General features: G+C 52.6%; 1 protein-coding gene across 4 annotated transcripts; it reads right to left on the bottom strand.

Moving 5' to 3' along the window:
* Positions 1–1,443: 1,443 nt before the first annotated feature.
* Positions 1,444–21,651, bottom strand: TBC1D22B (TBC1 domain family member 22B). Of its 4 annotated transcripts, XM_061349423.1 has the most exons (13): positions 21,445–21,648; positions 16,966–17,022; positions 15,732–16,045; positions 14,737–14,916; positions 14,180–14,250; positions 13,657–13,785; positions 13,139–13,204; positions 12,147–12,261; positions 4,521–4,627; positions 4,149–4,224; positions 3,754–3,881; positions 2,900–2,995; positions 1,444–2,458 (listed from the first exon to the last, which is right to left on the bottom strand). In XM_061349423.1, exons 1-13 carry the CDS (start codon positions 21,498–21,500, stop codon positions 2,330–2,332), a joined length of 1,524 nt encoding a protein of 507 aa, XP_061205407.1. In that variant the 5' UTR covers positions 21,501–21,648; the 3' UTR covers positions 1,444–2,329. The 4 variants fall into 4 exon arrangements, with proteins under 4 accessions (XP_061205407.1, XP_061205409.1, XP_061205408.1 ...); XM_061349425.1 differs by lacking the exon at positions 13,139–13,204 and having other exon boundaries at positions 21,445–21,649; XM_061349424.1 differs by lacking the exon at positions 16,966–17,022.
* Between the last annotated feature and the right edge of the window lie 86 nt (positions 21,652–21,737).

The following is a 21,737-nucleotide window of genomic DNA, read 5'->3' as shown; positions in this document are numbered from 1 at the left end:
CAAGAGGGATGTTGGGCACTTGTTCTCCAGAGGAAAGCACCAGAAACCAGCCTCTACTACTGCCCACAGACCTCCCTGCTGGCATTTCAGGTTAGAATTATTGCGCTTTAAGAAAACAGCTTCCCCCTCCCACCCCATCTTTTCCTCTTTAACAAATGAGATGGTGACTTCCCGAACAGCTCTGCAGCTCCAAGGTTTCCATGACGATGGCATCTTTCAGTGGCAGAATCAGCTTCATAGCCCAGGCCTGAAAGAAGGGAGATGGGAGTGGAGCAGGGAGGGTGGGGGGGATCTCAGTGCAGGTTTTTGGGTGGTGTCATTGGCATCACCCCCAACCCCTTACTGGGTGGCACCAGGACAACACATCCCAATAAGTCCCATCAAGGTAAATAAGCTGAAACACAAATGAAGCAGCTTGGAGACTGATTGCAGAGGCTCAGGCAGGGATCGGGGGGCTTGCGGCTGTCTCAGGCCCTTTTTGGAGCTCTTGGAAAGGCCAATCCCTCCCCTGACAAACCAGCGCTTTCCACAGCTGAGACCCCCCCCCACCTTGCTTTACAGGTGAGGAAACTGAGACACAACCACACCTGAGGCCCCTCAAACACCGCTCCCAACCCCACCCCAAGCTCAGAGCTGTTGAGTTTGGGTCGGGTATTTCTTCTCTCCCTTTGTCATGCCTCACTGCAGCTCACCAGCTCTGTCCCATGGAGAAAGCAACAAAAGGCACCTGCAGAAGTCCCAGCTAAAAGCCTGTGAAGAACAACTCCAGGTTGGGAAAGCAATTTCTTGAGACACTATTTGGAGTTTTATTGGCAACAAGGCTCTGCCTTTCACATGCTCAACCCCGGCCTCGCAGCCCCGCTGCCTCTTCCCACTGGGAACAGCAATGGAATGCAGAGGGAGCGGGAAGCTCCATGCCCTGGTGGCAGCCCACATGGCCTGGATCCATCCCCAGCCCTCAATCAGGACGTGGCCAGCAGGAAGAACGCAGCTGGTTAAAACATCCACAACTGGTTTAAGAGCAGATGGTGGTGAGGGCAGCCTGGTCCTTGCTGGGAGAAGCCCTGGAGGACACATCCATAGTGCTGGGGAACAGTGGGGCAGCCAGTGCTGGGTACTGGATTGCACCTCCCAAGAGCGTTCCACTGGTCTCGGAGCCAGCAGCAGACAAGCCGGGATACCCTTTTTCCTGGACATAGCTCTTCCCTGCTTTCCATCTCCTTTAAGCACCCAAATCCTCTTTGGAGGGAAGCCTTGAGATCCATGTTTCCATTGCAGCTCTTCCTGGCAAGTCCAACGCTGCACACACACACTGTGGGTTCAAAACGCCCCCCCCATGTCTGGAGAGGTCCAAAGCCCTACGATGCTGTAAGCAGGCACCTTTCCCAGGCATGGAGAGGATGGGGAGAGCAAGGAGTGCATGTTATAAATATAAAATCATGATCTGCTGCAAACATAAGACGTATATTGTACATCTTTAACCCATATACACAAGAACACAATATACACAGAATGTCTCAGAGGAGCAGGGGCTTTGCAAGGAGGGAGTGAGAGACTCTGCTCCCCTTCCAGGCCCCCCGCCTCCCACCATGCCAGAGGGGCTGTACCAACAGCACCTCAGTCACAGGAAGTCCTGTGAAGCTGACATGCATCATTGGACGTGATGGAGTTCCCCCCCCTGTCCCTGGCCATGCTCACCCCACTGCCTGGGGGGAGAGGGAGGTGAAGAGGATGAGGACGCAGAGCAGGTGCAAGGGGTTCTCTTGTGAACCCACAAAGTGCTTGGGGTGTCCGGATCCTCGGAGTGAAGCCAGGCCCTGAGAGCAGCTTCTTGCCCTGCTGCCCTCAGGGGAAGGATTTTCCAGCCAGGCAGGTCTCTGATAAGGCATTTTTCATCTGGGAGCTGGAGCGACCAGTGGCAGAAGAGAGAAGGGATATGGCAGCGCACATGGTGACAGGGTAACACGAGGCAGCGAAGCCAAAGTGGTCCCAGCTCAGGATAAGGGGTGGAGAGGACAGGAGGGCTTCGTCCTCGGCTCAGTTTATCTGTAAAGCTGCCCCCACAACGTCCTCTCACAGCCCTTTCACGCCTCTCCCCCGGCTTGGCATGGAATACTGACGGTCACTGGAGTGGCACATCCAGGCGCATGGAGTGGCAGACAGGCACACGTTCAAGAGTTAAGACAAGAGTCAATGTGAGCTTTGTACAGTGAGGAGCAGCTCCTGGCCAGAGTGTCCGAGGACTTGGATGACAGAAATGCCACAGTGATCAGATCGGGCCAGGACAAGGGCTGGACATGGGGAAAAGGAGGGAGTCGAGTCCTGGCACCTATCGACGGTAATGATTGGGGGCATCTGCAAACATGTACTTGAGTCTGTAGGCTTCAGCGAGCAGGAGTCCAATCTCTTCATTACCCCAGTGTATTGTGGGCAGGTTTTGTAATAACATCAGAAGGCCCTGAAAGAGGGGAAGGTGCTTAGTTTGGGAAGGCTGAAGGCAGAGAATAGATCCAGAGCAGGTTCAGGGCAGCATCAATCAATAACTTGCTCACAGACAGCATTAAAATATGCTCAAGATATGTTTAGATCCCAATCAGTGGAACACCTCAGATGCCCCAAAATCCCTTGAGATAAAGGATGCTTCCATAGTTGGACACCAGAAGGCAAATATCAAGGGACTTGCCCTGATCAGAGCTGATATTTGATGTCTGAACTCTCCAACAGCTCTGTTCTGTCCTGAGCCCTGAGCTCAGTAGTTACTTTTAGGCAAGGATCCTGAGATAGACTGATCTTGGAGACAGCTCCGAAGTGATGGCGGACTCCATCCGCCTTGGGCTCCCAACCAAAGCAACTCCCTCCCCTCACCACCAGGGAATTATCCCCAGCCCCAGCGTCTTACTTGGAAATCTTCCTCATCTAGGATCTCCTTTCGCCACTTGATCAAGAAGGCAGCGCAGACGTACAGGTGGAAATGTGAGAATCCTTCTGGCTCTGACTGTGGGCAGCAAAGCTCTGTGTCATGACCTCCCTGGACACACATATCCTGCTGGGCCACCTATCACCTAACTGGCTGCCAATGTCCCAGGGCCATGTTGCTTTGCTTCCTTCATCACACCCCTCTACTCTGCTTTCACAAGACCCCACTTGCAGCACTGTTTGCAGTTCTGGTGCCCTCAGCATAAGGAGGACATGGAGCTGTTGGAGCAAGGCCAGAGGAGGCCACGAGGATGCTCAGGGGCTGGAGCAGCTCCTGTATGGAGCCAGGCTGAGAACACTGGGGCTGTTCAGCCTGGAGAAGAGAAGCTGTGTGGGGACCTCAGAGCAGCTTCTGGTGTCTGGAGGGGGCTCCAAGGATGCTGGTGAAGGACTCTCCACTAGGGACTGCAGTGACAGGACAAGGGGTGATGGGTTCAGACTTAGCTAGAGGAAGCTCAGGCTGGATATAAGGAAGAAGTTCTTTACTGTGAATCTGGTGAGACACTGGAACAGGCTGCCCAAAGAAGTGATAAATGCTCCATCCCTGGCAGTGTTCAAGGGCAGGTTGGACAGAGCCTTGGGCAACATGGTTTAAAGTGAGGCGTCCCTTCCCATTGCAGGGGATTGTAACTGGATGATCTTCAGGTCCTTTACAACCCTAACTATTCTATGATTCCATGATCTCCCCAGTTACCAGATAACTTCCCTCCCACCGTGCACACAGAATCAGTCCTGCAGTGACCAGCCAAGCAGGGAAGGCAGCAGGAGCCTGTGTACCTGGTAGGTGTCCCAGAGGCGGATGGTGCAGCGAAGAGGCAGCTCCCTCATCAGCAGATTGTTCATCCAGCGAAAGGCAAACTGCAGGTATTCAACCTCGTACTTCCTAAAGTGATTATGTACCTGCTCTGAAACAGCACATTTCACTTACACACCTGGGGACCACAGCACTGCCCCCAACACACTGGCTTTCAGGATGAGACCTTGTTCTCCAGAACACGTCCACTCCTCATCCTGGGCAGCAAAACCCTGTCCCAGGAGGTTCCTGGCTGACCCTACTCTGCTCTGCTTCTATACCATTGCAGGCAAGAGTCTACCCCTGCCCTGAGGGTGCTGCTTGCAAAGGAGACTCCCCCAGTGTTGTGACAACCAGCTCAGATCCCCCTGTCACCTACCATCGATCCGGCTCACTAGCTCCTCCAGGGCTTTGACTTTCTTCTGGATCCCTGGCTGAGCAAAGGTGTAGTTATCCTGTGGGGAGAGGCCAGGAGTCAGAAGCAGCAGCTCTAACAGCTAGAAATGACCCAAACCACATCTGCAGCCCCACAGGGAGCCAAAAGCACCATGAGCCATGGATACATGACTCTTGAGAACCAGGATCACCTGCCTGCCCTGAATCCCTAGTCAGGACAGTGCTGGCTCGAGAGGCACAGGATTTTACCCACACATTTAGCTCAGTGAAATAGCAAAATCTTCCTAATGCTGGCACATACAGAGCACTCACCACATCAAAGGGAGAGACACCCCCCCCGGGCCCCGGAGCTCACCTGAATCCCATCCAGCAGCTTGCTCATGCACCAGAAGCTGTCGGCTTCAATGCTCCGTAACACATCCTGCGACAGGTTCCTCACGTCAAAGTTCTCCACATCCTCCTCTGCAGAACAGAGAGGGAAGAGGCTCAGGAGGGTGGGAACACCAGGCAGCTCATAGGACACCCTAAGGGACTTTATCAAGACAAAGGCAAGCTGTGAGGCTCCCTGCCTGGCCCAGGGCACAGCACCCGAGCAGTGACCTATTTCTCCAACCCAAGTGAAGGGCTAAAGGATCCCAAAAGACTCAGTGGCCACGATCCGAAACCAGCCCAGTTCTCCAGGGTGCTGTGGGAGGCATCCCACAGTGCTGCTGCTGTCATTGTCCTTCTGGGGCAGGGGCTGTGCATGGACAAAGCTGCATATGGGACCCCTCTATCCAGACCACATCCCACCTCAGGTGATGGCAGGTCTCTGCCAGCAACCACAGGGAGAGCTGGGAGAGGTGAATTTCCCACTGCAGCCAGAAACCAGGGAGGGAAACACTGCCTGTGACCTGGGGCAGCTCAGTTCCTGCACCCAGTCAGATTCACCAGCATCATCCCAGGACTGAAGCACAACAGTGTTACCTAAAAAGTGACTGTCAAAGCATCAGAACCCTCTATGGGAGAGCAGGACTCTGAGGCACAGCTGCAAGCCCCAAAAGCAGACAGACATCTTCCTAGAGAGCAAAAAGGCTCCGAGTTAAATCCTGCTCGAAGCCTGACAGTGGGGACACGCAGCAGAGAGGCTGCTCAGCTTCACAGAGCTTCTCCTCCTTAAACCCAGATGATGGGAGAGATCCAGCAAACAGCAGCCCCATGCACAGAAGAACTTTGCTGCAGGGGAAGCAGTGATTTGTGCAAGCTTGTTTTCCAAAACCAGTGAAACAGGGGTCAGAAAGCACAAGGGTTAGTGGCAGCTCGGCCCCCAAAGGGTACTCACAGAGTGCAAAAGGCTGCCCCTGCTTTTACATGGGCTTATGAACCTGCAAGAAGGGGAAGGGAGACATCAGAAACCTCAAGGGTAGGATGGTGGTGATGCCAGCTGAGTTTGGAGCAGGTATCACCTGCTCCAGGCCAAGCTCACCTTAACCTGGGGCTGTAAAAGGCAGTGGGAACACAGGGAGGAGACTCAGGAGACACAGGTCTGGCCCTCCTGGCTTGGAAGACCCAGCAGCTCCCTTCCCTTTCCTCCTCAGGTGGGCACCTATCACAGTGCTAAATCAGACCAACAGATGACAGGACTAAACTGGCCCATTTCCAAACCCAGAGCTTCGGAAAGCCTAACAAGTGTCTTTGAGCTTCCTTGGAAAACAGCAAGAGAGGAAGAGGAAAGGGATTGGGGCTAGAGCCAGGCCGCACTCTTGGTTTAGGTGAAAACTCACACTAACAGATCTTGGCCACAGGAGGACGGAAAGTGTAGAGCCACTGACTCCAGCACTGCTCCTCTTCTGGGACAGGGCTCAGCTCCAGAGCAAAATGCCACCAGGACTTAGGGACTAGCAAGGGCTTAACTCTTCATTAATCTAGCAAGCTTGAACTGCAGAAAGATCAGCAAAGCTCTTGTACAGCTGCAGGTCATCATCCAAAGCTATCACTCTTCTTCTGCTTTCTCTGCAGGGACTCACAAATATTCCAGATAATGAGAAAGGCAGGCAAAATCCTTCCCTAGATAACTTGCCTCACAGAGAAAGGAGGATGGACAGGGAGAGGAAGGGGATAGGGCCACATGCTAGTAGCCAGAACTGGTTGGAGGAGTGGGGGGTTGAGCCACACAGGATGAGCTCCATTCAGCTCCAGGCATGAGGATCGTGATGGGGAAGAGGATGTGGTGAACTACCAAGGTGATGGGGAACACCCTGCTGCTTGCACCAGTATAGGGACAGGAGAAGCAACTCTGCCAGCACCCTGTTGTCAAAGCAAAACAGGGATAGGAGGTACCCAGCATGAGCCAACACACACTGCAGGAAGGCTGCTGGAGTGTGTGGCTCAACACAAACATCTGCTCAGTGGCATCATGCAAGTAGCCCTGTGGAAAGGAGGGAGCTGCTCAACAGGGTTCTGGCAGGGTCTGAAAGGGAGCCAGTGGCACAGTGACACTGCTGGCAGTGTCCCAGGGTGCCTCAGTTCCTGCGAGTGACATTCCATCAGGACTCAGGGCAGACACAGGAGAAGGGACATCACAATCCCACTTGAGCCCCTGCTCCAAATGCCAGGCAGGGAATAGCTTGGAGCAGATAAGAGGTACAAGAGGCTCAGTGCCTACTTGCCCTCAGGGAGCTTTACTGACTCCCCATGCTCAGCGCAGGACTAGACACATAGGGAACAGTTAAACCCAGTCTTGGCTCACAGCCGTGTGTAGTAATGGGCATGTCTGCACCATGTGCAGTGAAAGGCAGATCCAGGGCAAACCTGGAGTTGAGAACAAGACTGATGTTACAGCCTAAGCTGGTAAATTGCAGTGTGAGTAGTAATGCCCAGGTACGAGGCTTCCCTTCCCCCCAGGTTCCACTTACGCTCCTGTTTACAGGGAGACAGTCTTAGTTTAACCACAGTCAGGATTTAGTTACAAAAGCCAGTCAGGGGCAAGCAAGATCAGTCCTTTCCATGGCACTGCCCCTTTTACAGGCTTACTGAAATGCCAAACAGATCCCAAAGCTGAAACAATCCGTTACACAAGGCCTTGGATGAGCAAGGGAAGTGGTGTCATACATTGAGATGGGCAGAGAGCACTGGGAGAGGGCACAGAGCCAGCACTGGCACTGCCTTGGGCTGCTGAACTGATTTCTGAGCTCTGTCACTGCCATTTGAAATGCAAACACAAGCCCTGATTGCTGGGGGTGACCCCAGGAGGCTGTGGGAAATGAGCTGGGAGCAGTTTAAGGAGGACTGAGGGCTCAGCATCCCAGTGCTTGCTGGGCCATCTCTGATCCTCTGATCACCTGGAAAAAGGAGCATACGGTTTCCTCTGGCAAGGTGTCAGCCCTGCCCCAGTTCCTCGGTTGCCAGACTGCCTCTCTCCATCCTTACTGCTCAGGATCTGACTGCCCAGCAGCACCACTGCATCCATCCCATCCAGAGAGCAGGAATAGTAGACTCAGCTGCTCCTGCAGCCTCAATACCTCTCTCAAGCTCTCTCTCATGGCAGCAGAAGCTGTCAGTCACCAGGAGGAGGAATCACTCCAGCTACGGATCTGATGGTGGCAGGGGCCCAAAGCACCCATGCTTGCTGCCAAGTAGCTGTGTTGGTGCAGCAGGCAGGTAGAGCATTGCAGGAAGTGAGCCATGATGGGAGAAAGGTTAAAACACAGCAATTAAATCTATCCCATCTGCCAAGGGATAGAAGTCACAGGTGTCTGCCCAGCACCGAAAGGAGCATAAGTTTTGCATCTAGACTGGGCACAAGTAAAGGAAAAGCAACTGGTCCCAGTTGGCACCAGAAAAAGGGGCAGGAGTTCAGACATGGGGACTGAAAGCTCAGGGGAAGAGCTGCTCCTCCCTGCCTCAGCCTAGTTGGCGCTGGTTGAAGGGGCACAAACACTGGATTCAAGGCATTGCTCAGAAAGAAAACAGCCATACTAACAGGACCCCTTTGGTTAAGCTGGGGAAATGCAGGCTAATAACAGGGTCATCCAGTTCCCAAAGCACAACGGGGCAGCCAGAAGAAATAGCTTCCTGCGAGTATGCTTCACCCAGTGGTCCATTTACCTCCTTCAAGACTCAGAGAGGCTTCCACCCTTCCCCTCCCCATCTTCTACAGTGAGGATGAAAGGGCATCAAGTCAAAGACTCAGCAGTATACCAAGCCAGACTACTGTAACTACTACCCTGAGCAAGCTGTTCAATCCCTCTGCACACAAGAGCCTGAGTGTTGGCTTGGTTACTGTTGACTGATGGATCTTTACTCATGTCAGCTTCAGTGAAATGAAGCTGCCAAATTGTTCCCTGAAGGTGCTTGGAAAGCTACAGACCATCCCCTCCCCAAGGCACCCACCTTTTCCCTATGGATATGTTTGAGCCCTTGGTGGAAAGCCAGACAAACCCTCTTGAGTATGTTTCATGCCATGGTCTTGTAATATCATAATATCGTATACTGTTGTATAATGGACACACCATTAACCAGACACATTGATCAGCTGATAAGCACCAAGCAGAGATTTTAATTATCTGTAGAAAAGTGGATTTGTTGTCTGCAAATGCAATGCCTGCTCAAAGCATGGGATGATGGAGCATGAGAGAAGGCTCAGGTGAGACCTTGTCATTCTCTACAACTATCTGAAAGAAGGATGAAGTGAGGGAGGGGGTGGTCTCTGCCCCCAAGGAACAAGGGACGGGACAAGAGGAAATGGCCTCAAGCTGCACCAGGGCAGGTTTAGATGGAGCTGAGGAACAATTCCTGCCCCAGAGGGTGCTCAGGCATTGGAACAGGCTGCCCAGGGCAGGGCTGCAGGCACCGTCCCTGCAAGTGTTCACACAGCGTGGAGACGAGGCCTCAGTGCCATGGGTCAGGGGTGGCCTTGGCAGTGCTGGGGTAAGGGTTGGACTGGATGAGCTTAAAGGGCTTTTCCAGCCTGGTTGATTCTATGGTGGGTTAGAAGTCTACAAAGAAATTGGAGATGGAAACCAGCCCATTTTCAGAGACTACTTTATGAGAAGCTGCTAGACTGAACAGCAGGAGACCAGGGTGTTAGCCTGGCTTTGTGCTGAGCAGCTATCCAAAGTCAAGAGCTTGGGAACTCCACCTCTGCCTGTCAGCTCACTCACACCTGCACACCACGACACCAAAGGGCTGTGATGGTCCTGCTGAGTCAGCTGCTGCAGGGACATCCCTTCAGAGCTGCACTCAAACATCCAGGGAAGCTGGTGGGCAGGTGAGCTGAGGAGCCAGCACAGTGGATCCATTTAACAAAATCCTAGTCTCAAGAACAGGGGTAGCAAAACTAGAGGTTTGAAGATGGTGTCAATTTCCCAGAGCCACCTTTCAAGTTAAACTTTTCCAGGCCAGCTCTACATACACCTTTGAATGTGAAGATAACGTCAGATTACAGGGGTATGAGCCCTCAAGTAGCTGCCTGACTGTGCCAGGGATACAGCTTGAACACAAGCAGAGTTTCCTTTAAACAAGAGACTTCCCACAGAAAGGAGAGTTGTCCACTGGCACATGCTGCACAAGGGTTACCAAAGTGTGCAAGGCCTCTTTGGGCTCTCCTGCTGCAAGGACTGAGATGCAGCACAGATTTGACTGACCCAGGGATCCTGAGAATTAGTGATCTAACAAGGAGAGCCTCCAGACCAGCACAGCACCAGCTCTTCAAGGGCCTGTCAGAAAGGCAGCTGTAAAGAAAAGCCAGTGGTCCAAGCCAGAGACTTAAATCCTGTTGCAAAAGGGGTTATATGGCACTGAGCACTGCCAATTCCTTCCCATGTACATTCAAGGCAATTACTGATCTCGTCCTTAAACTCCAACTGCTACGCAGCCAGAGCAGGGAGCCACCAATGATGCAGAGGGTTGACCAATGTACAGGGGGGTTGTACAGGGGGGGTTAGAGGAATTTACTTGCCTAGACAAGGTTTTGTCTGTTGTAAGTGCTTACTAAGCAGAACAAAGACACCAAGTCCTATTGATAAGCAAAAGCAGACACCTGGTCCTATTGATAAGCAGACACCTGATTATAACGATAAGTAGCTATTGATAAGGAAAAGCAGATGGTTTATGGCTGGGGCACCGACCAAACCCTAAGGCCATATGTGTGAAGACTAAAAGGTGACAAGTTCAAGAAGAGGAAGACTCATTTACTTCATCTTGAAGACCCCTACCCACAAGAGGAAGACTCATTTATTTCATCTTGAGACCCCTGCCCATGACCAGAGGGGGCACTGCGCAGGCGCAGAGGACTTTCTAGGTCATTATAATACGAAGCGGGGATAGAATATGAATATGTATAGGCGTATTGTGCAACCTTGTAACTTTAGAGGATAAATGTAGAGGGAAACAGCACTGACGGACGCATGCCTTTTGGAGGACCAATCCCCCGTGCATCTTCAGCTGAATAAAGCATACCTACTTTACAACTTTAACCAAGTTGTGGAGTCTATTCCGCTATCACCAAGACAGCTTGTCACCTGAAGGCTGGCTTTGTGTCCCAGGCTCTGGGGCCAGAAGGGGATGCATGATATTGTTTGGTCAAGTGCAAGTCAACAGGTTTTTCTCAGACATGTTTTTTTTAATCCAACACAAGTTTCAGAGATAGCTGGAAGCAGGATGACCACATTCAGAGAGGAAACTTCAGGCAGGGGTGAAAACAGCCCTGGAAGATGGTGAGAAGCACACCACCACCAAGAGGCGGACCAGGCTGATGCAACACGAACTCTGCAGCCACACACAAGAGAGTTGAGCCTCAGCACAGTACAGGGCTGCAAGAAGTCACACCAGGTACCTGCAGGCAGCTCTGATGCTTTAGACTAGCTCCCTCCTTGCAGAGAGAACTCACTGTGCACAGCCCTGCTTCTAACCCGATAAATCAATCCTGAGCAACCAGCCTCCACCAAGCCTAAGTGCTGCGGTAGAAACAGCTTAAGGGGAACCTGCCCAGACCTGACTCAACAGGCTCCTGACCTCCCAGGAAAGGGAATTCCCAAGAAAGGGTACTCACCACCCCAGCTCATAGCAGGGCCACATTTTGTGCCTTGTCCTTCAGGCTGTGAGAAGCATCAACACCTCGTGGGGATCAATCCTGACCACACTGGCTACCACAGCAGAACCAAGCTGGCTTACCTCTTTGCAAGCTCCTCAGGTGAGGCACATCAGTACTGATTTACAAAGCCTCAGCTAGGCAGTGGAAGCCTTCCACTGACTTCAACAAGCTTTGGATGAGACCTTAAAAATATTTGTTCCCCAGGATTTCTCTTTCACGAATACTTTCTTACAGATTCCCTTTTTCCTTCTGTTCACAGTGAAAACTAAGAGCCTGTAGGCACAGGGATTACAGAGGCCCAGCATTAATGTTAAGCCCAAAACACAGCTAGAGCTGGAGACTGAAAAGGACTATGAAAAGGGTGGAAATGACTTGATCTCCAGCTAAAGGCAACTGGCTGTCAAGAAAGCCAAAAGCAGCAGGGAGAAGTCAATTTGCTTTCTGAAAGTCTCAGCTTGAGAAACACACCTGTACCGGCAGCATGGGCCAGGAAGCTTTCATTTTAGTAGTTTATTTTACATTCTCAGCAGGGTCTCTTTATACTTCCCTCAATGCTCGTAGAGCCAGAACCACCTCAAAAGCAAAGCTTTGAGAGCAAGACCCTCCCTTCCCCCAACTCTGTATCATCAGGGTTTTGCCTAAACTCAGCACCTAAAAGGTCTCGGGTCTCCTCCAAGCTGTAAAGATGTTAAGTACATTCAGATGCAAATCTACCCTCAGCACTTCCGTGGAGCTCAGCAAACTGAAGTCAATCCAACCAGGCAGTAAGAGGTCAGGATGTATCTCCAGCCTGGCATAGGCACTGAAGGATTAACATCCCCTCAGCAAGGCAAGCTTTTCTGATGCCAGCATTTCACACCCTTTCAAACACCATTGTGGAAAGGCAGCAACGTGCTTCAAGTCACTTACCAACATACTCAGAAAGGAACACAACAAAGAAAGGAGTGACCAGGTCATTGATTCCCTGTACATAGCCGCTGGCTGGGTGTCGAATGGCCCAGATAAACAGGATTCTTTCAAAGATCTAGGGAAGAATGAGGGAAAGCAGGTACCTGCATTAGCCGTGCACAAAGGAAAGGCAGAAAAGCGTAATAGCTAAGCTCAGGGAGCAGAAATCATGCACAGACAGGCTTTTCTGCAGCAATATGGGTAAGATAAGAAGCATACAAGTCCTAGGAGAGCCTCCTGTGTGATCCACAGATCCCCCATACAGGCCAGCCCACAATTCACAGAACAAGGCAGCTCAGGCTCCTCATCAAAGCCTCAGCTGAAGAAATGCAGACCCAACTTTGTAAGATCCAGGCAGTTTAAGACCCTTCCACCCACAGGACAGGGCTGCCTGTGCACAGCAGCATGCCTTGCTGAACATGATATTGAAAGCTAAGGCTGTTATCTGCTACCAGCACAGTATTCCCAGCAAAATGTCACAGATCAGGAGAGTTTCCAACAGAGCAGCCACCCTCTAACAACCTTCCAGACTGCCTCAGCCCCAGGACACCATGCTCTGACATACCACAAACACATGCTGAGCTTGTTTCCAAGGAGGACATGTGCCTACTACATCCCCCGGTTATCTCTCTAAGCCATCCCTGCTTGGCTTTCTCACACAGTGCTTCACACAAAAGAGGTTTCATAGCAAAACAGAACTGATCTCCTGTTCTGGTTCAAATGCCTAGAATTGGTCTCAAAACACAAGCTTCATTTCTTCTACCAACTCCTGGCTACATCTCACCACACAAGAGCTGATCTCATAACCCTGAGCTCAAAGTCTGATGTCCCTCAGAAACATGGGACAAGACCAGTTTCAGCAGGTATCTGCATCAGGAGCTGTCAGCCAGGGAAGTTCCCCCCCCACACACACCCCACAGCCAATGTGTGACAGGAGCTTTCCTGTCCCTTACCTCCTGGACCAGTGGCTGCTGGAAGAGGGGGATGAGTGGGTTGGTCCTTGGAATATCGATGTGGATCTGAAAGAAAAGGTGGGTTACACACAGCAGCCACGCTTTCCAGGGGCACAGTAACTCATCACAGGCTAACAGAGGGGAATCCACTCCTGAGTGTCCCCCAGGTGACAGCTGCACTTGCTGACAAGCACAGTGAGGGCTACAGCTGCAATGACAGAATCATGTCCAGTTTTATCTCTGATCTCCTCAGCTAAGCTGTGGGGAGGTGACCAGATCTGGGGTCCAAAATCTAGTTATTAGATCAACTGAAGGAAGGGTTAAACTAATACCTGTAAGAAGAGGGATAGAAACATGGTGCCCTTTTCCCTCCTAATAGCTACATCTAGAGGAAGTCCTGGTACGACCCCAACTGCACGGACAAGCAGTGGCAAGAGGAAGGAAAGGGATATAACCAAGGCAGAAAGCCAGGCAACAGGCAGAGGTAGGTCTCTACCTGTCATAGGTAGGTCTCGTACCTGTCGGTAGGTGTCTTGATGATGCTCCTCATTCCGGGAATCATAATACTGATGGATGAAAACAAAGTACTCCTCCCGCTTGCGCTGCAAAGTCAGCTTTCGCCGCTCCATGTTTGCCGGGAGATAACCCTGTGGCAGGAAAACCTGTGTCAGGGCAGAGACTCTACCCTCACCTTAAACCATCCCCTGAGATGCTGCCTGTCAGCTGGAATCATCAGGCACAGAGACTCAGGAGCTGGGGAAAGACCTCTCATGGGATTTGGCTCTCCCAGCTCCTGATCCCTGGAGCAACCCAATACCATGGAATTCAGCTTTCCAAACCAGAGTGAACCACCTATTCCTAGCATCACTATGGGCTTTGTGCTGAAAGATGATGTGGCAATTATACCCCCCAACCAAAATAACCCTGCATAGGCTGGGTACAGATACAACACAAGCAAACCTGGTTACAGGACACAAGAAGCATATGTCTCTGGCTTGGCACACTCCCCCAGCCTCCTGCATCACAGTTCCAAGTACTCACTGAGAGGAGACGCCAAGTCACAGGCCGGACTTCTCTGGGCACACCAGGCCAGCTGCATTTTCTCAGTTCATCTGCAAACGGACAGTGGTGGCAATGGATTAGATCCTAGGCACGTCCAGGCACCACTATACCTAGAAGGAGAGGAAAGCCCAGTCTGCTCCTGCAGGCTCTGGTGACACTGAGCCTCCAGGAAGGCTCCACATTGGCAATGGCTGGGGATGTGCGTCTGCAGCAAGGGGAGCAGAGATGGCTCCAGCTCAGCCTGGGCACAGAACTACTGCCTGCAGGGGTTCCAATGTGATGGAACCTCAGTTCTCATGCAGAGCCCGACAGCCCCCAGTGATCCCAACCATCATTTGCGAGATGGAGAAAGACTGGGAGCAGACAAGGAGCTGGCCAAGGATGTTGCCATCTGCCAAAAGAGCAGTTTGTGCCTCCACACCACTTGTTGCAACTGCAGAGAGTAATTTTTTCCACTCCAGAGCACACCCGGTTACAACTTGAAGCAGAAGCAGCCCCCTTCTCACCCACAGGCACCCCCATTTTGCCGCACTCACCCAGGTCTGTGTTGTGGCTGGAAAGGAGCTGCCGAAACTTCTCCAGGCGGGTTTTCTCCCTCACTGTCATGGGGGGAGCACCCGAAGCATTTTGGTCTGAGATTCGGGCAACAAGTGGAATGACAGGCCGAAGGGGAAGGGACTGCTGCTTCTGAAGGGGGGTCCTCACACAGGCCTCCTCTGCAAGAAGCATATGCTGCAGTGAGGTGGGGAAGGAGACTGCATCTCTCCAAACCTAGCTCACTCAGAGACCTGCCACTGCAGATTTCACCCCAGCCAACAGAGCATCACTGGCCCACTCTGATGGATCATCTAGTTGACAGGCATTTGTTATGGCTCTTCCATCATTTGTCTTTCCCTTCCTTCCTCCTGCACCCAGGCATCTGGCTGCCAGTGGATCAGACTTCCCTCTTCACATGGGAAGCATGACACAGGAGACAGGCAGAAGGAGCTGTGGCAGTCCCAGAAGAAACCACCTCCACTGCTGATCTAGTGATCAAACTGATTGCTTGCATAGAAAGCAGGCAATGGGCTGCCAATGCCACCTGCTGGCAGCAGGGACCTGCTGAGTTACTGCCACAGCGTGACGAGGCACAGTGAGCAGGGGCTGATGCTGCCCAGCTCCCTGCCAAGGTGGATGGACTTGGGGTCAACAGGACCTCACCCAGACGTTTACTAAGAGCAGCATGCTGGGCCACCAAGGAAGCAGACCCTGAGCAAGAATTTAACAGATCTCCAAAATCCTTTAGCACACAGAACACAGGATGTTTCGGGACAGACATGTCTGTATGTAGGTACTGAGCAGCAGAGGGCACAGGCCTCCAAAACTGGCTCCTTGGAGTATAGGATACTACAAAGAGGTGAAAGCCCCTGTTGAGCTTATGGGCTGGGCCACAGTTTCTCACGTATAACATGCGAGGAGCAGCAAGCAACTGAGTTTGGCAGTGAACTAGGAGAACACTGGAACAGTCAGCTGCTCAGAAGATGGCTCTTACCAGATGTCCTAGAGAGCTGGGCCTCACTGCTGGACTTGATTACCTTGCAGTTGGTGGGCATGTCGCCAAGAGCAGACTGGGCCCGCTCGGGTTTTGCCCGTAGCTTGCTGTGGTTCTCCAGTACCTGTGCTGCCGTGGCCTTGGCCACTTTAGAGTTCAGAGTCTGGAAAGAGGAAGAGGAAGAAGAGAAGTCCTCATCTTCGTCATCACCAATGTCCCAGGCATCACTGGTATTGCGGGCAAACTCATGGAAGCTGGAGGCCTTCTTGCTTTTCATAGGCAGCGCACTGGCCTTGGAGCGGTCCTTGATGAAACTGGGAATCAGAGAACCACTATCAGAACCATGCTGTTAGATCAGTCCATCTTCTTTCCTTCCCTATGCCCTCGCTTCAAACAGCCAGCCCCTTTTCCCAATTCCTCTGTTCCTCCTCCCAAACCCAAGGACTATGTTAAGCCTTTCTGGGCTGTCCACTGCCACGAAGCAGAACCTGACCTGATGGCAGGGCACACAGGCCACAGCTGGCAGCTGGAGAAGGTGCCAGGCTTCCCAGCCCAGTAGGGCAGAAGAGGAGACGCCTACAGCTCCTCTAGCTCCACCTCCTCCACCCTACACAAAACAGGTAGATTAGCACCCAAAAAAGGGACTTGCAACCTCGGGAGAGGCATGGCACAGGTCAGACAAAGCTGGTCTGTGCCCATGGACACTCCCGATACAGCTGCGACTGCTCCCAGCACACCAACCAGCCTGGTTCTCTTCTCAAGCACAGGTGGAGCCTTTGCATTTATCCTTAAGCTACAGGAGTCAAAGTCCAGTGCCTGAAGCGTCACAGAAAGGGGGAACCTTTACCACTATCCAGCATGAGATAGGGACAAGGAAGCAGTTCAGATTAGCTCTGCCTTTTCTTGCTGGGAGGTGTGCTGTGGTTCTCCAGCTTTACCGCCCTCCCTTCCCTTAATTCTTCTGTCTCCAAAGGGGAGCAGAGGGTTCAGACACCACTGCTAAAAACTACGCCTGTCTCCTTTGATGTGGCTGGGTTTCTGGCCATAAAAGGCGTCAGCAGATAAGCTTTCCCTGCACACTTCTTCAGAGCTCAACACAGCACCACACCCCACTGCTGTCCTTTTCCACTGGAGTATCACAGTGTCAGGGGAGGCTGAAGACATCCACCTACTGCAGGACTGAGCCAAAAACCTGCAGTCTTGTGGCCTGCATCTCCAGGAGCTAAGCACTTACTTCTTGGTGAGACGGGGATCCAGAGGAGGATGCTGTGCTCCATACACAGGTTGAATGCTGCAAGAAAGAGAAAGAAAGAAAGAAAGAAATAGAAGATGGTGCAAAAAGCCATGAATAATCTCCCCAACCCAGACTGGGGTCACACTTCTTGCCAGCTGTCAGGAACTGAACACAGACCAAAAGCAGCTTCTACCTGCAAAGCTTTAGCTCCAAAGTGCCACATTCAGCTGAAGATTTGCTCTCTGAAGCAGCAAAGAGAAGCCTTGTTTAAACTCTCAGCCTCTCTCAGTGACCATGTGTCTCTGTCCCATTCCCTTACACGCTGAGGTTCATTCTCCTTTCTAACAAGGGGATTTCTAGGATGCAGAATTCACCCTTCCAAGCCCTGCAGGACAGGGAAGAACTCCAGCCCTGGTGTTGCACACTGGTGGAGCACGCTGGTGCTCCTCCACAATGCACCTGAGGGTTTGAACCCCATGCTGGCTCTCAGGCTCACAGCCAGTGCTATGGTGAAGCAGCATCTGGTACAGCACATGGTTTGACACAGGTCCAAATCCCATCTTAATCAACCACTTCCTGTGTGGCCTGAAATGAGACACCACATCCCAGTCCCTTGGTGCTGCTCCTTGTGGAGTGGGACTGGTGGCAGAGGGAGCCCTAGGGCTGCAGGCAGTGCATAGGGAGCATCACCTTGGAGAGGAGCTAGTAGAGGAATGTTCACTATTTTTATAAGCTCTGCATGTGAGACAGGGATCCTAAGTTATCAGTTCAATTTGGGTAACTATCCACAGCCACCCCATCTCTGGAAAACAAGTCCTCCCCATCCCTGGTACACAGCACAGTCCCACATCCCATAGCAGAGACAAGGGCCCATTCAGAGCTGGCACACAGTGAACAGGCTCCTCTTGGGTCAACAGAGCTGGCGTGATTTCCAGGAGGTGCAGATGGTGCCCAGCAGTAAAACAAGCAGAGCCCAGCCATGCAGGAGGGGGACAGCAGCCTAGTGCAGCTGGAAAGCACACCGTGAACCAGTTGATGCTAGGGGGTGGCAGAAACAGGCCCAGCTGGCTGGGGAAAGACACAGAGATCACGGGCAGAGCTGGAAACAACCACAACACAGAGATCCTAGTGGTAAAGCCCGGTGAGGGGTGGGCTCTCAACTGCAGCAGCCACCCCCTGTGGCTGGAAGCACTAAAAAGGCTCACTGTGTTTCCCCACCAGCCATCAAGCCTTGGAAGGAGTTTGCTGACTAATTAGCATCCAGAAGTCAGGACAGCTATTAAGCAGAGGCACCCCCGTGGGTGGGCACAGCAAGCAGATTATCAGGAGTAAGAAAAACAAGCTCTCCATGTCAGTGCTGCTTCCCAGTGACTCATGGCAGCTGCTTGCAGGAGAGGAATCGGCAGTCTCTCCAATAGCCAGCTCCAATCTCGCACTGTCTTGTGACAGCAGCCATAGAGCACTGCTCCTCTCTGTGCTGACAACGGGTGACCACTTCCAACTCATGTGCACAAGCCTGAGCTCCACAAGCCAAATGTGTGATATGTGTTAGAGATAGAGGGGGGGGATGTGGCAGCAGCTCTGGGTGAAGAAACTCCTTCCTCACACTGAAGCAATCTGCTGGCTAACGGCTACAGAGAGGGTCCCACCTCCCAGGCAGCTCATTCTGAAGAGCTGAATGCAAACTCCCCAAGACAAAGCACCCTGAGCTGATCTAATTGCACAGCCCATCAGCCTGTGTTCACACACAAGGGGCTGAAGGGGACAATCTGGTTTCCAGCAGGCCACAGAGCCAGGGCTGAACACCACATCCTGTGCTGATGAGTTTGAACTGCTGCATGAAGCGAGTTCTCCCCATGTTTGTCCCATCTCTGCCAGATTCACCCATGCAGAGGGTGTAACATGCTGGACAGGAGAGGAGGAGTGCAAATGAAGTGTGCAACAGGTCTTTAAGATACATGAGCACAGGTGCAGATAGACGCCAGACAGCAAGCTTGTGCTGTGGTGTCTGTGGTACCCTCGATGCCGGAGCCCACCCCTTCAGCTCACATCCCCGTAGCTGACTCCCAGCAGATCCTACAGCTTCACATTAGCACAGCCTACTGAGAACATCGGGGCAGGGCAGCAGTATCACCAAGTGATGCTCGCTAACTTCATTTACTCGCTATTGCCTGGTTTTCCCTGATGCAGCTTGGCTAGGTGAATCTGCTGTCTCCAAGCTTAACTCCCTGTCTGAAGTTGGTTTTGCCAGACCTTTGCATGGACAGAAAGCTCAGGGCATGAGCTTTCGTAAGGGCAGGCATTACACACACACACCACTGGGTCAGGAGCTGATGCTGTGTGGATGAGCCCTCTGTCCTGTCCCATTTGAAGCTCTTCCGACAGGCATTTCTTCTTACCCATACGGTCAGTGCTGGTACAACGCTTGTGGTACCTGCATTATGCTACTCACAAGGAGATTGCCACAGGGTGTTGGTTGTTGACACTGCAGCATAAAGCACATCTGTGAAACCTCAAGTGCCACTTCAGACACAGACCAGATTTACTCTTCGTCAAGTCTGTTTCTCCCCTTTTAAAACAGCATTTAAATACCCCTCACTGGAGCCAGGCTGACTGCCTTTCTAAAGAGAAGGAAGTAACAGCCCATCACACAGGGTAACACACTAGAACAACCTGCCACCACATCCCTAGAGAATTACTAGAGTGACAATTCCCAGTGCAAAAACTACAGGACAGTACTGAAAATGTAAAAGGACATTTACTGGTTCTGCCATGCTAAATCTACAGGGTAAAAGCACCAACTAAAAGCTAATACAACCAAGTGACCAAATGTACAAAGTGGCATGGAAAAGGAAGTTAACACAGTTTCCAAATCTTGACAAAGTCTCCCTCTGCCTGCTTGTCGGGCAGAGAAAGAAGAGAGGCAAGAATCTGTATGGGAAGATCTCTTAAACCTCATATAAAACAGAAAGGGAGCTTTACATCTAGCACTTACGGATGCAATCATGTCCCACGTCCACCTTTGGCTGCTGTGGTGCCCCAAATCTGCCAGTAATCGTCCCAGGAATGCACAGGGCATTTATTTAGAGGTGGTAAGAAGGCTCCTGAAGAGCAGGATATCTGCTACGCAGCCAGCCAGGAACAGGGGAGAACTCTGCCAAAAACCTGACATTGCAGTCTATTGTCTAGGCAGGACCAGCTGCCTCCCAGACCGGTTCACCTGGTTTGAGCTCTCCAAGCCAAAGCTCCAAGTCACTGACTGCAGGAGTGAGCTGCTGTCCAAGACTATGAGCTGGAAACACGGCTGTAACCTCGAGTAAGGGATGTGAGCAATCAGGAAGCCAAATCACTCGGGAAGGGCACAGCATTTTCTTCCCCCGTGAGCAGAAGAGGAGGAACATGTAGTGCTTGTTGCTTTCTCTTTGCTTGCCATAGACCTGGATTGTCCCACCAACCTGAGGGAGCCAGCCAGTGCAGTGACAAAGAACTGAATGACAGCACATCAGGAAGAGAAAATTAACTTGCCCAGCAGGATTTAAAGCCAACTAAGCATTTCAGACTGCATCCACACACCAGGAGGGGAAGGGCAGGGTGCAGATAAGGCAAACACTCGATGGGAACAGCACTTGTGAAAGCCTCCCCAGAGGGCTGGATGCCCTCTCCCCATGGCAGCCTTGCTTTTAAGACTGTAGGGAGAATCTCCTTCATCACCACTAGCTTCTTCTTCCTCAACACCACCTGAATCAGACATTTCACTTGTTTCTCCCATCCCTGGGAGAGTGCAGGTGCCTTGACAGGAAGCAGCCAAAGGAACGAAAGCAGGAGGGGGCACACAAAAAGAGGCCCCACAGTTCCCAGTGCTGAGCAGAGGTGGACCAGAAGTGACACTGCATAGGAGAGGTTAAGGGAGGGACATGTGCATTGGCAAAGGCACCTTTTTGGGACAGAGCTGCTGTCACCCAAGGTGACACCTCTAAGAGCTTTAGGAAAGGATGTGATTCCTTCAATACCTGTGGAAATGAGGAAGGTACAGCCTGGCCCGAGGCCACCTCAACGGGGGCCTTCGAGGGCCTGACCCCCTTCCCCCTGCTTTCCCTGGGGTGGGGGTGCACGCAGGGATCCCCACAGCCCCGTACACAAGGGACAATCCTGAAGCTACCCTTGTTCCCTATACAGGGGGACTTCTGCCAGCAGCAATACTCTGCCCCATAGCCTGGGGGAGGGTGAGGGTGTGCGTGTGTGTGTGGAGGGCTGGTATCGTCCCCGTTGCAGGGGGAAAGTCGGGGTCCCCCAGCCAGCTCCCCTGCCCCATACCAGGGTGACACCCGTGTAACCCCCCCTTGCAGGGGGTAACACAGCCCCTGACAGCCAGTTCCCAAGGCAGAGGGGCTGCTCCCGCTCCCCCACCCAACGCCCCAGAGCTGGGCCCCTGCCCCCCTTCCCGGGGAGGAACCGGCCGGGCCGGGTGTCCGCGCTCACCTGCCCGGCAGCTTGGTGCTCCGCTTCCAGAACTGCCTGCCGCTCTCGGCCGCCATGTCGGAAGGGAGGGGCGGGCCCGGCCGGCCAGCCAGCGAGCGAGCGAGCCCACCGGCCGGCCGGCCCCGCGGCGCAGCGGCAAAGCGCGGAGGAAGGTGGCGGCCTCCCGCAGGCCGCCTCAACGCCGCCCGCCCTCAGCCCCCGACGGCGCCATCTTGGGTCCGGCAAGAGAGAGAGCCGCCATTGGCCGCTTCGGGCAAGGCGTTGCGGAGCGGCCAATCGTGAGAGGGATGGGG

The sequence above is a fragment of the Neopsephotus bourkii genome, unplaced genomic scaffold (assembly GCF_033783945.1).
Source record: "Neopsephotus bourkii isolate Nb327-2 ecotype Australia unplaced genomic scaffold, CSIRO-AGI_Nbou_v1 NB_414, whole genome shotgun sequence".
NCBI classification, from domain to species: Eukaryota; Metazoa; Chordata; class Aves; order Psittaciformes; family Psittacidae; genus Neopsephotus; species Neopsephotus bourkii.
The sequence above is the reverse complement of the archived record's forward strand: the minus strand, read 5'-3'. Positions and strand labels throughout refer to the sequence as shown.